This window comes from Hordeum vulgare, chromosome 7H (assembly GCF_904849725.1).
Source record: "Hordeum vulgare subsp. vulgare chromosome 7H, MorexV3_pseudomolecules_assembly, whole genome shotgun sequence".
In the NCBI taxonomy this organism is placed as follows: domain Eukaryota; kingdom Viridiplantae; phylum Streptophyta; class Magnoliopsida; order Poales; family Poaceae; genus Hordeum; species Hordeum vulgare.
This window is the reverse complement of record NC_058524.1, coordinates 56,127,574-56,142,495: the sequence shown is the minus strand read 5'-3', so window position 1 is coordinate 56,142,495 and position 14,922 is coordinate 56,127,574. Positions and strand designations below refer to the sequence as shown.

General features: G+C 48.0%; 1 protein-coding gene across 1 annotated transcript; it reads left to right on the top strand.

Moving 5' to 3' along the window:
- The first annotated feature begins 9,490 nt into the window (after positions 1-9,490).
- LOC123412196 (endoglucanase 21-like) lies at positions 9,491-11,575 on the top strand. Its single transcript, XM_045105140.1, has 3 exons — positions 9,491-10,152; positions 10,252-10,506; positions 10,810-11,575. Exons 1-3 carry the CDS (start codon positions 9,508-9,510, stop codon positions 11,488-11,490), a joined length of 1,581 nt encoding a protein of 526 aa, XP_044961075.1. The 5' UTR covers positions 9,491-9,507; the 3' UTR covers positions 11,491-11,575.
- Positions 11,576-14,922: the final 3,347 nt, after the last annotated feature.

Sequence of the window (14,922 nt, the reverse complement as noted above, 5' to 3'; positions counted from 1 at the left end):
GTACCGTGGTCACCACGGTTAATGCTGCCACAGAGCCTCGCAAGCCTGGGAACCTTGTCCAGGGTGTCGACCTTACTCTCTCCATTCACTCCCTATCATCAGATCGACTAGTCATTCACTCCTGCAAAGTGTGGCATCAACAACAGATTCTGCCAGCAAACTGGGGGAGGATCTAGAGCTCAAATGGGTTAAGATTAGGGCAAACTAGCATGTCTAGGTTAACCAGCATAGGAAATACTACAGACTGGAAAAGTTGGACAGGGTTTGAAGATCAAATGGATAGGGTTCCTTTGTAAATCACCTTTCTGGTCCAGAACACAAATGAGCTCATGGCACTCTCATGCCAGCCCTGTTAATGGTGAAACTTGGTGAAGGAGTGTCATTTAGTAGTGCACTCATGTACAAAAATTTGCAAGTCATTTGTGCAAATCTAGCTAGCAATTCCTTCACAAAGGTTCATTTTTAACAGAAACTTAGCAGAGTATTACTACTCAAAATTTGTACTAGACCATCAGATGTTTTTACATATTTGAACTAGTTATGATCCCTTGGAGCTAAGGAAATTTATTGGGAATTTTCTAAAACAGGAAAAATATGGTTGCTTCACAAAGTGATAATTCTGGTCAGAAAAGAAATAATTTTTCTAGCCAAAACTTTATATTGGGCAATAAAATATTTTTGAAGATTTTGAAATCATATGATACCGAGAACATGGGAGATTTTTTTTGGGGTGAATAGCTTATTCCAACTATAGGTTGCTTCACAACCCATTGTGATGCCATAATTCCCGAAAATAGAAAAAGAATTATTTAAAATATTTGAATATTGCAAATTATTCCAAGAAAGGTCTTGGCAAGAAAAAAAAAAGGATTTGGGTTTCTTGAGACAAGAAATCAGAGACTCACAATCCAACTTGCTTGAGAAAATTTGAAAATCCACCAAATGGCAAGTGAAACTCCATAAATATTTTAAAAGGAAAAGGTTGAAAAAAAAATTAGGGTCTTACACATATCCTATGAATTAATCAAGAAACCATAAATTAACTATGACATATATATATATATATATATTCTCCCACGGTTTTGCAAATATGCAACAAGCTAGACATATTGCATATTGCTATCCAATGAAACCTAGAGAAATCACTATAGCTATCCAATGGAACCTAGAGAGATCACTAGCTATATGCAATTTTCATAACTATCACATATCATATCGCTATCCAATGGAACCTAGAGAGATCACTAGCTATATGCAATTTTCATAACCTTGGATCAAAGAACGCCACATAAAATTGTTTCACTACACCTAAAGAGAAATCGATCTTTATAGGGTTCCAAAATGGAACATATTGCTATCGATCCTATGCAATTTACATTTCCGATGAATTGATCAAGAAACCCTCAATTAACTATCCAATGGAACATATATAGAAACTGTGTATTGCTATCCAATGGAACCTAAAGAAATCACTATATATATGCAATTTTCATAACCTTGGATCAAAGAAAGCCTCAAAACATACCTCGCCCATTAGAAGATCAAGACATGGTCTTTGAAACATAGTTGGATGACAGCAACACCTCGTTGATCGGCCGTGTACTCCAGATCAAGCCCAAAGAAATTCTCATGATCCACCGCGGCGTCAAGCCATCGTCCCTTCAACTGTGTAAGAAAATGCAGCATGTCCCTGCTCTCGTTCGTGTGCACGACATCGAGCTTGGTCTTGCCATATGTGAGCACCTCTCCGAAGCAAGTTGGCATGGTGGAAGAAGAGAAGGGAAGAAGAGTGGGGAAGAAGAGAGTAGAGCGAGAGAGGATAAGAACAGAGAAATGGCGATAGACTCTGCTTCGATTGTGCTTTTGCGAAGCGGGAGGCAAACCTTTTGGGCCTTTAGTCCCGGTTTGAGCCACCAACCGGGACTAAAGGGTGATACGAACGGTTGCCACCACAACTTCGTCCCGGTTTGTTCTACTAACCGGGACTAAAGGGGGATACGAACGGTCCACCTCGTCCCGGTTTGATCCACCAACCAGGACTAAAGGAGGATACGAACAATCCCTACCTATTGGTCCCGGTTCGTGTCTGGAACCAGGACCAAAGGGTTGACACGAATCGGGACCAATGGCCCATGATGCCCGGCTAGCACCCTGTCCTCACGAACCAGGACCAATGACACCATAGGTTCCGGTTCGTGGGTGAACCGAGACTAATGGGATTGCAGGCCCTGGACCAAAGCCCTATTTTCTACTAGTGAGACCGATATATGAATCTCGATGGGTATGATCTCGACTGGCATAGAAAGTTACCACACTTAGTGGCACCGATTCCTAAAACTCACAAATTACGATTCTTCGAAACAGGTAGACACACAGTTGGTCGCTAATTCTCGCTTAGACACAAACAAGACTTGGTGTCAACGAGAAACTAGGATTGACATAGAATCTGTCTCACGTAAAATTTTGTAGGGCCGAAGGGAACAAGTTGGTGGCACCGAATTTTGGATATTTAGGATTTTGGATAGAATATTTATGGGAGAATTCATGCAATATATTTGTTGGCTAACTCTAAGCACTTGAGCAACCAGATCATACTAGTCACCTCAGCCCCTTTTAATAGTATTGGCTTTCCTGTGGACTCAAATGTGATTTCTCACAAAATAAAAAATGCTTAGAGTCTTGAAGCTTGAAGCTTGGCCAATCCTACTCCTTTGCTTCATTGGGGCTTCTCCTCATAATCCTTAACCAATCCTCTCTATGGACTATGTCCGAAATATACTAGGTAAAAGTATTAGTCCAAGAGACAATGTACGTTGTCGTGAATTATCAAAACCACCAAGGGAGCATATGTGTTTTCACCATGACACACCAATTCATAATCTTGATCTTAAGAATAGCAAGTCCACCCACCTCTTTCTATGTACAAAGTTCTTCCAGGTGACCATATGGTATTTCCACATCCCTTTTCCCTCTTCCCAAAAGAAACGACATCGTACATTGTCCAATTTCCCAATAACTCCATATGGTAGTAGGGAAAATCCCATCATGTACATAGGTATGATTGACAATCATGTGATAGTAACAACATGTTTGCCACCCGAGGTCATGAACTTGCCCTGCCAAGGTTCCACTCTCTTGTCCACTTTATTGTGACATCCTCGGATTAAGCTACGGTAATCAATGTAGTTAGGCTACAGTAATCACACGTTAATGGTGCCATGTCATCAAGATTAACTAAGCCAAATTGCCAATTGAAAAACCAAAACTAAATTAAAATTAAAATTAAGTCAAATAAAGTATTTCTTCAAACTGTAAAATAAAAATCATGTTTGGGTTACAAATACTCTCCTAGTATTTATAAAATTGAAATCAACATTTTTAAAAGTAGTTTGGTGCCTCTAAAACATTTGTAACAAAGTCCAGAACAATTAAATAATTACCTTTTCAATTATAAAATAAATTCCAAACAGTTTATGTTGCTCCAAAATATTTTTATGGAACTCTCTATTATTGCCTTTGGTAACAATGGGCAAGTTCCCCAAAATTTTGACATATAACAAGGATGGCTTAATATAATAAAGAAACAGAAAGTTTTATTAAAAAACATATTAGTCAAATCAGCAAAAGGCCCCTTCCCTCCCCTCACTGGGCCTTCTCCCACCAACCGGCCCATTCGAGCCCATTAACCGGGAGGTATATAAACCCCCCTGACCTAGCCCACCCAGAGCCTCACCCTCACTCCCTCACCCCGCCACCAGGATCCCCACGAGGGAGCGAGCCCTTGCTCGGTCTCCCTCTCTATCTCTCGCTCGCACCAAACGCTCCTCCCCCACGCGCTACCCCCAGCCCCTCGACACCCCACTCTCCCCTCGTTTCCCTAGTCCTCGTTCCCCAACGGCCCCGCCTCCGCCTTCCTCAGCTCCTCCTCCGGCCGAGCCCCTCTGGCCAAGACCACTGCGCCTCCGGTCCTCCTCTCCACCACCACGACCCGGCACGATCGTCACCTCCCCATCCAGCCGACCCTGCCAGGTGCCCCGGCACTGCCTCCTCGTCGGATCCCTTTCTCGACGCCGCCGGCCACCTCCACCTCGCCCCTCCCCGTTCCGCTTCCCCGTCGGGTCCACCATGCCTCGCAGCCCCCTCTTCCCGGCAACGCCGATGAGTAACGGGCCTTCCCCCCTCCTCTCCTCTTCCCCCATAGGCCGGCCACCATGCCCCGCTCTGGCTCACTCCGGCGACGCCCCCTTGGCCCCGTTCATGCGCGTGCGCCCGCACCCGGCCGCTGTCGCTGCTCTGCATCGCCCCGTCGGCGCCCCGCTGCGCGGCTCGCCCTCCGCGCCGCCGCTGGCCCTTTGCAGCCACTGGGTCACGACCCCGAGCGCCCTGGACTGGGCTTGGTCTAGCCTCGACTCTCCCGTGACTTCGGACACAACCAGCCCCTGTCCTAAGTTGGTCTGGTTAATGGGGATTAGGCCCCCACTAACCTTTTTCCCTGGTGTATGACGCATGGGGCCCACGCCCTATTTAACAAAAAAAAATTAATATATATAATTAATTAATGAATAATTAATCTATTAATTAACTTAATTTAACTAATTAGGTTAGTTAATCCTTTTGTTAAAGTTAATCAGTAAATGACATGCGGGTCCAGCCCAATTAACGGTTATTAAAACTATCACTTCAATTCTGTTAATTTAAAATAAATTAATAGCCTAAGCTGAGTATTAAAAGTGGGTCTCATCCCCTTATTTAATCGGATTAATATTTAGTTAACCCTAATAATAAATGTGCTTATCACAACGGGGGCCCACTGGTCATATTTGACCAGTCAAACCCTATTGACTGATGATGTCATACTGACATCACCGCGATGTCATATTTAATTACCTAATATAATTAAATCTTTTAATTTCTAAATAATTAATAAAACTTTAAAACAATTAAATAAAATAAGCCGTACCTCAGATGAAAATATTTTCAACATGAAAGTTGATTAGTAGAACGAGACGAACCCGGATACGCTATCTGTTCATGTGTCACGCGTCGCTAGCATAGCAAACATGGAACTTTTCCATCATTTTTCATCTGACCGGTAGTAGCGAGACACCCGGGAAATATCATCTGATATTTTCCCAATCCGTCTATGATGGATGTTACTGCGTTAGCTCATGCCTAACCTGCTTTGACATGTCATGCTTAGTGTTGCATCCGTTGCTGTTATTTATTGTTTCTTCCCCCTCTTCTTATCGATAGACCCCGAGACCGGCGCTGCTGCTGGGTACGTCTACCCTCCCGACGACCAGCCCTTTGCCACAGAGCAACAAGGCAAGCAACCCCCCCCCCTTGATCATTCCTATATCACATATTCTTTCTCCCTCATGCTTGCATTAGAATTTTGCTACTCTTGTAGTTAGCTCCTATATCTGATGCATAGCCTAATTTTGTTGAACTGCTACTTTCAGTACCGCACATTAAAACTGCTTAGTATAGGTGGTTTGGTCATCCCCTCTGACCCCTTAGTCCAGTTGCCCCGCTTTGTCATCAAGTCTCGATCCCTGATCGACGAGCCAGAACCGACACATCACTTACACCCCCCCTTAGTTGTGCGGCGCTACAGAGCTACTATCGGGTGCCGAGGGTGACACCTCGCGAAGTACTCAGGATGATATCTCTGTAGTACAGCTAGTTGGTCATGGTTATCGAGGGTGATTCCTCCTTCACCACTCCCGACGATGACTCTGTCATGCAACCCCTCAAGTGTGAGACCCTCGAGGGTGATTCCTCTAGGTACACCTTGACAGTTACATCATTCAGAATCCAACGAGGGTGATACCTCGGATTCCCCTGATGTTACAACCACACAAATATTTGACCATGTTACTGGGATATTTGATGAATAGATGTTTGGTGGGTGGATTACCGTGTGGATGTGTCGATGACTTAATTAAAATGATAATGGATCTGGGTATTTGATCTGGGTTGGTCGGAAGGCCTTATTACGCACTAACCATCTGCGTGGGAAGAACTATGGGTACTCGACATTGTGGTATCAGCCGAAGCTTTTCAGACGTCAGCAATGGAGCGGCGCACGCACGAGTGGTCCCGACATGCATCGCTCTTGTAGTAAGGGGTGCTAGGACTGACATCGGCCGCCCTTGCATCATGCAGGAGTGCCGAGGGCAAGTGGGCCCACGACCCCTTTGTGCTTAGGAGTTAGACCAGCGGGCTTGCCTCTGTGTTGAGCTTAGGTGGGAATGCGAAGTGTCGATATTCCAAGGCCGGTCATGACCCAGAAAAGTGTGTCCGGCCAGAGTGTTATCGAGCGTGACGGCGAATATGTTGTGCACCCTGCTGGGAAGAAATGAACTATTCAAATAGTCGTGTCCATGGTTACAAGACGACTTGGAGTTGTGCCCTCATCTTATATAACTACAACTGTTACTTAACTAGATTTAGTTGCTCCGAGATTGCTTCCTCGCAGGGAGTCGAGGAAGGATCTCTGGGCGTGACCTCATATTAATATTGTCGCAACAATAAGACTATATTTGTAATACCTGTTCTACTCTCGTCTATTGCTGCAAGACCCCTGAAGATGCTAGTCTTCGATAGGACTAGGCCTTCTCTCTCTTTCTCGCAATGTTGCAGTCAGTCTACATATAAACCCCTTCCTTTGATACTGTTGCATACTTAGCATAGTTCTGATATAAGTCTTGCGAGTACTTTGGATGAGTACTCACCATTGTTTTGCTCCCACTTTGTCCCCTTGATCCGTTGCTGCGACTAGATGATGGAGTCCAGGAGATGGAGTATCTTGCCGACGACTGCTACCCCGACGGTGCCTACTACTACGTGGAGGCCGCTGAAGACCAGGAGTAGTTAGGAGGTTCCTAGGCAGGAGGCCTCACCTTGTTCGATCATGTATCTTTTGTGCTAGCCTTCTCAAAGGCACCTCATGTTTAATGTATGTACTCAGATATTGTTGCTTCCGCTGACTCGTGTGTTAATCAAGCTTCCGTATTCTAGCCCTCGAGGCCCCTGGCTTGTAATATGAAGCTTGTATGTTTTATTTGTGTCTAGAGTTGTGTTGTGATATCTTTCCATGAGTCCTTGAGTTTGATCGTACGCATTTGCGTGTATGATTAGCGTACGATTAAATCAAGGGCGTCACATTTATCTATTACTAGATCACCATGTCCTACCACCCTAGCATTCCTCAAGAATCGTTAACCTCCCTATTGATTTTAATCGCTATATACCCCTCTCTAACCAACTACATCATCCAACTAGTCCACATGGATCAAAACACCTTTTAGGAAGGACTTCCTCTAAGCAGTCCCATCCAAACCATCATATGCATTCTCCAAGTCCAACTTGAGGATGAATGTATCCTTCCGTGATCTGCTAATCTCATGGAGTATCTCATTATGGACCACAATGTCGTAGAGGATAATCAGTCGTTGAATGTAAGGGGGAGGCTTCAGGTGGACCACCGTGTGATCAATTGGTGCTCAATGGGAGATGAAGACTTTACACACGAGTTCAAAGAGAATATTAATTAATGTGGTGGGCCTAAACAAGCGGATATTATCTGCACCACACACACCTTGGGCAACAAGGTAAACAACTCGTCACTCTGCTTCTTGGTATCAGTAAGACCCATAGTAAAGTCTACCACCATATTGTGAAGATGGTGTGGCCCACGCTAGGCAGGAACCTTTTGTAGAAAATAATTGGGAACCCATTGAACCCCGGTGCAGTACCATACCACGTATCCTACAAAGCCCTAAACACTTCCTCAAAATAGAAATGCCCCATCAAGAAAGTATTGTTCTCCTCGAAACTCTTCTCGTATCAACCCTGGCAATGGGTGAGATATGCACCCCTCCAACTTCGGACACCCTAGAAGGTCTTGATAAATGTTGTATGTGTGATGGCACAACTCAAGTGGGTAGTAGATGACCAGTTCTCTCGAGCAAAGGGAACGAATCGCACACCGACTCTTCCTCTTGTTAGCCACGACATGAAAAAATGATAAATTCGTGTTCCCTTCTAAATCCCACTGTTGTCTTGTTTTCAGTGGAGCCAACTTAAACTTGCCAAACGATCCATGCATCAATCAGTGCAATGGTAGGAGGTTAACCTCCTTTTCAAGATAAAAAAGGGCTGGATTTGTCTCTATGCTCGAGCAAAACTCAACTGGATCGGGGATGACCAGTTCTCTCGAGCAAAGGGAACGAATCACACACCGACTCTACCTCCTGTTACTGTTAGCCACGCCATGGAAAAAATTATGCATTTGTGTTCCCTTCTAAAATCCAGTGTTGTCTCCATAGTTTCTTTCAATGGAGCCAACTTAAACTTACCGAAGGATGCATGCATCAATCGATGCAACGGTAAGAGGTTAACCTAATTTTCAAGAAAAAAAGAAGAGTTGGATTTGTCTCTACGCTCGACCAAAACATACTTTACATATGAACTTATAATGTGCAGTGCATATGCACCCACGTGGTTGTTGAAGCAAGATGCAAGTCAACCCTTGGTAGCCTTTTAATTTATAGGGAGTTCTCTAATTAGTCTATACCAATTCATATAGTATATCTTAATTAAACAACTAATACTTCTTGTTCATATCAATACCGACAGGAATAATTACCATCACCAGTCACGTAGTACAATGTTACCACTCCAGGGAGAAAAAGAACAAAATTAAGTGTCACACACAAATAGAAGACACCATTCACTGATGGATATGCAGATTGAATATGGGTTCGATTTTTTATGGGATTGTAGAAACACATCTTAGGCACTACCTGAATTTCAAAATCTTTTAGATGTGTGATATCTTACGATGGTATAGCAATATCATCTGAAGAATGGTATCACCGAATTTGCTCTGTATTTGGGGAAATGGGTTGCGCATCGCGCGCTTTTTTTTGCCTTGCAATCTGTTGTTCAGGTTGGAGCAACATGAACAATAAAATCCAGTCTCGGCTTGCCACTACGTTGACCAAAACATACTCTACATCTGAACTTAGAACGTGCAATGCATAACAACCTGCACGGTTGTTGATGCATGACGCAAGTCAACCCTGCCTAGCTAGCATTGTTAATTAACTAGTCTACCTCCATATATATCTTGATAATCAGGTCACAACCGACAGCAAGAATAACCATCACAACCGACAGCAAGAATAACCATCACCAACATCCAACCAGGTGTACATGTTACTTTCTCTTCATCATCCAATGACACCACCCAAGTACATGTTACCCAACATTCTTTTGTACTAGATCCGGCTGTTGGATCCAGTAATCAATGATTAACACCTGGTATTAAGAGTCATACAAGCTTAGCCGCCGCCTACCACCTGGTATTAAGATGTGGGGTTTGACTAAAGATGGTCAACTAGGGAGACAACACATGGTGATCAGGTCTTATATAACGAGGACGAAAGGAGCAGGGAGAAGCACAACAGAGCTAAACCCAGAGAAAGCAGTGGAGCAAACATGGCGAGAAGAATCAAAATGCTGACGTCTCTGGCCATCTGTGCCGCCCTCACGGTCGTGCTCCTTCCGTTCACGGCGGCCGGCGGCGAGGGCGCGGCGCCATTCGACTACAAGAAGGCGCTTCACAGCAGCCTCCTCTACTTCGAGGCGCAGCGATCGGGCCACCTGCCGCACAACCAGCGCGTCAAGTGGCGCGGGCACTCCGGCCTCGCCGACGGCCTGCAGCAGGGTGTGGACCTCGTGGGAGGGTACTACGACGCCGGCGACAATGTCAAGTTCGGCCTGCCGATGGCGTTCACGGTCACCATGCTGTCGTGGAGCGCCATGGAGTTCGCGGACGACATTGCGGCGGCCGGCGAGTGGCGGCACGTGCTGGAGGCCATCAAGTGGGGCACCGACTACTTCGTCAAGGCGCACACCGAGCCGTACGTGCTCTGGGCCGAGGTCGGCGACGGCGACACCGACCACTACTGCTGGCAGCGGCCCGAGGACATGACCACATCGCGGCAGGCCTACAAGGTCGACCGCGACAACCCCGGCTCGGATCTTGTGGGCGAGACCGCCGCCGCGCTGGCCGCTGCCTCCATGGTGTTCCGCCGCACCAACCCCCATTACGCACAAGTTCTCCTCCACCACGCCGAGCAGGTGCGTAGACATATACAACGCCATTGTCGTTGTCGCTCTGTTGAAAATGAAATATGTAACATCATCACTAACGTGTAATAATGTTACGTCCATATGCAGTTGTTCGAGTTCGGGGACAAATACAGGGGCAAGTACGACAGTAGCATCGGTGAGGCGTATAGCTACTACGCGTCGGTGAGCGGGTACGGCGACGAGATGCTGTGGGCGGCGCTATGGCTGCACCGGGCGACGGGAAAGGCGAGCTACTTGGACTACGCCGTGGACATGGCTGAAGAGTTTGGCGGCACCACCTGGGCCATCACAGAGTTCAGTTGGGACGTCAAGTACGCCGGCCTCCAGATCCTCGCCACCAAGGTGAGCATCAGCTGTACATATGACTGCGCAGCTAACAAATTAACTAATTATCCTCTAATTTTATTAGTTGTTTTCTAAGTGAAACGGTAGACAAGGAATCTATATTGCACGATTGTTTCTTCTCAGTCCCCTCAAAAAAACAAAATTTTGTTTCTTTAGTTGGTATGGCATGCACGATCGAAAATGTTTTCCTCGCGTATGCTATTATTTCTTCACAAAATCAAACTGCATACCAGATGTACGTCGAATATCACTCGGGATAAAATGTGTTTCTTAACGTACGTACGTGTCGTGTGATTTTAGGTGCTGCTGGAAGGGAAGGCCAAGGCGGAGCACAAGGCGACGCTGGAGAAGTACAAGGCCAAGGCGGAGCACTACCTCTGCGCCTGCCTCAACAAAAACGGCGACGCCGGCAACGTCAACCGCACGGCCGGCGGCATGCTCTTCGTCCGGCAATGGAACAACATGCAGTACGTGACCAACGCCGCATTCCTCCTCACCGTCTACTCCCGCTACCTCACCTCCGCCGGCGCCGGCCAGGAGCCACCGGTGCTGCAGTGCCCCGATGGGCCCGCGCATGCCGACCAGCTGCTGACCCTGGCGCGATCACAGACCGACTACGTCCTCGGCGCCAACCCAGCCGGCGTGAGCTACTTGGTCGGCTACGGCCAGCGGTTCCCGCGGCGGATGCACCACCGTGGCGCGTCCATCGTGTCCCACCGCGGCGACGGCAGGTTCATCGGATGCATGCAGGGGTACGACAACTGGTTCCTCAGGAAGGGGGCGAACCCGAACGTGGTCGTCGGCGCCATCGTTGGCGGGCCGGACCACCTCGATAGGTTCAGGGACAGACGCGACAACTACATGCAAACGGAAGCCTGCACCTACAACACCGCCCCCATGGTTGGCATCTTCGCACACCTGCACACCGAAACGCGGTCATCACCAAGAAATATTGAACACAAAAAGTTTTTACAAGACTGATCTAGCTAGGATTTCTTTTCTTTTTTGTTGGTTTAGTTTAACTATTTGGATTTGCCATATTGGTAGAGAGTACGTAGAGAGTGCAGAGTAGTGGTGCATGTGGCTTCGAGACAAGACATTTTGGTAGTTGTTCTAGCTAGACCTGGTTAAGCTAATACAGAAGAAAAACATGCATGTTGATCAATTGCCTACAGCCCTTCTATCTGGGCGTCCCTACCATTTTTTTAACATAGACGCAAGCGCTCATATGTTTGGCTGCCGCCTCAGCTCATGGCGGCAGGTGCCATGTCAGCCGTTTTTGGTTCTAACGTTGCTTCAAATCCTATGGTGCAAGGGCTGCCGCAAGCGACAGTGACAACAAGTGCCACGTGTTGTCTGACGCGCCTGCCACCACGGTTCAGCTGGTCATTTCTTCGTTTGCATTTAGATGTGGTCTTTTCTATCAATTTGATTCGGCGGGTGATTCTTTTGAACGAAAATTCAGAAATGAGAGGATAAAATGAGCATTGTTCCGTGCATGCCGACCGTAAGAGAAATGAGGTAATATCATTGTATTCCAGAAACGTGCCATTAATGAGCTCTATACATCCACAAACTTCCAAAGTGTGATGACAACATCGACAAACTTGGTCAGGTGTGGCGAAAAGTCTTTGGGCGACTCTTGGGGATCGGATGTTTCCATTTGTCGGTGGCTTGTGCATGCAGTCTTTATGTCGGTTGCGTAGTCGTTGGACGATCCCAAAAGTTATCAGTCCACCTGTTTGAGCAAAAAAGTTCATTTTGCTGCCTCCCTATCTGGTGGTCCGTGCCAAATTGCTCACTTTGCAGCTGGCTCCTCCTCACCGGTCGGCTTATCCAAACTGACTGACAAGCACTTTAACATCCTACCACGGTAGGCTTGCACAATCTTCGCCACATTGGGATCCGAGTCCGACATCTGGTGTCCTCCTAAGTAGCCTCAACCTCAACCTTCTTCTCTTGAAGGTTGATCTCTTACTGTCGCGGGTATAAGCCTGACAGTAGATGTGCAGGGTACGAAAAGGATGGGCAGAGCCTTAGCTACGGCGAGGTTGTATGAGTTCAGGCCCCTCTGCGGTGGAGGTAATAGCCCTACGTCTCAGTGCTCAGGGAGCTTGTTGTCGAGTGGAAATATGGAATACAATGAGTTGCTAACCCCTCTACCAGTGGGGGAGGGTGGCTTATATAGAGTGCGCTGCCCTCCACAACGGCTCCGGTACAGGGGTGGAGTAGTGGTGATTGAATGCGTACGTTACAGGTAACGTATGTCCTACATGCTAATAAATGCACCTGAAAACGTACGACCGTTTCCCTCCAGGGGGGTTGCGATGTACCGAGTGGTATCCAGTCGGTTAGCTTGATATCCTCCGAATGCTAGTCTCCGACTGGATGATCGAGGACCTGTTACCGACTGGATGATGGGGACTCCTTAATTCAGTCGGAGCTGACTAAGGGCCTTGTCCTTTGTGAGGGGTAGTCCTTGGGTTGGATCTACAGGGCAGGCCTATGACCCTACTCTAGGACTATAACCCCATCATTAGTCCCCGAATGGATTGGGGTTGGAACGACGAAGCGATGCTTGAAGTTTGGATCCGACTGGAACGGACTTGGCTTGGGCGTTGCTTGCCTCGATCCATTTTATCTTTTCTGACAAACGATCCGAGTGGAAATCTCCGTGGAACAAACCGTCGGAAACCGAGTGTATTCAGGGTATCTCTTGACGCGACCCGTCAACTCACAGCAGCGGATTTTCCGGGATCTTCAAATTTCGGTTTCCGCGCGCTCAGCGGGGATGATGCCAGCGCGCTCGATTAGCGCCTGACGCCTCGATTCTCGCGCCTTGAACTCCTCCACCGATATCGCTGTGGCCGGTCGGGGGATAAGGTTTCGGGGCCACCTGCCAGCGACCCAGTCGGAACCTTACTTAAATCCCGGCGGCAAGGGTTTTTCCTTACACCCGCCGGATCTTTTGCCATTGCTTCGTCCTCCTCGCCTCCTTCCGCGCACCTAACCTCCCCACTCCTCCTCTCTCTCCGCGAACTCGCAACTTCCGCCATGACCAAGGGTCAAACCAGCAAGATGGAAGCGAGGAAGAAGAAGGGGAAGGCGGCGGCTCCTGCTCAGCGGCGGCAGCGGCCGTTGCCGGCGGGGTGGATTCAAGGCGACTTCCTCCCCTCCACGGTGACGGAGGGGGATCTGCTGCAGCTGGTAGAGGACGGGATGATCGTCCACAAGTCTTGGAGGCTGCCGGCTGAGGACGAGGTCGAGCCGGCACCCCGGGAGGGGGAGCGCGTCTTGCTGCTCAGCCATGTCTACCGAGGTTTCTCCTTGCCCCCACATCCTTTCTTTAAGGGCATCATGAACCACTTCGGGGCACAGCTTCACCACTTTCCTCCGAATGCTATCGCCCATCTCTCTGCTTTCATCGTTATGTGCGAGTGTTTCATCGGCTGCCCCCCCAGTGGGGGTTGTTCAAACACATATTTTCTGCTAGATCCCGAACCATCAAACGACTCAGCCAGTCGGATGATAAGACACATCTTCTCCAGCTCTGCGGGGGCTTAGGCTTCCAGAAAAAGAGTCGGAGTAGTTATCCCGCTCTTCAGCTGAGCTAGTCGGTCAGGAACTGGCAATCGACGTGGTTCTACTGCCAAGACGTTGCCTGTCCGAACGCCTCTTCAGGGTTGCCCCCTTTTAGCCTTGATCGTCCCGCTCCACCTAAGCAGCTCACGCTCACGAAGGCGGAGAAGCTCGACATCCAGCCCTTGGTCGACGCACTCGTAGACGTCGTCAGGAGGGGAGTTACTGGCATGGATTTGCTGGAGACTTTCCTTGGTCGGCGCATACAACCACTGCAGGCTTGCGACCACGCCATGTGGCACTACTCGGGGACCGAGGACTCCACTCGGACTAACGTCTTGAGCGTGACCGAGGAGAAGGTGGCGTCGTGGGTGCTCCAGATCACGGGCGCCTGCGAGAACCCCAGAGGGTCTCAGCGAGTGAGGGCTTTCAGCGCGGACAATCCTCCTCCGAATCAGGTGAGTACCATGTGTCGAGTGCACGTATGTGTTTTAGTTTTATCCTTTCTTGAATCTCTGCTTGTCGCTTGATGTCGCCGACTGTATTTCACGCAGAAGTGGACCAACTGGTTTTCTCCCGTCTCGAACGGGAACCCAGCCGAGGAGGAGGAGGAAGGCAGCCAGGAAGGCAGCGTGGAGAGCGCTGAGTATGCGCACATAACCTCAACCTTCTTCTCTTGAAGGCTGATCTCTTACCTTGCACCACACTGAAAATGCCATACCTCTTAGCCTTCTTTTCAACATTCACGTTATTGCACTTGGATGCTTGCCTCCTCCTGCTTCTCAATAATGTCCTCAAACATCTCGGTCATATTGGCGCTGACCTCTCTCGGTT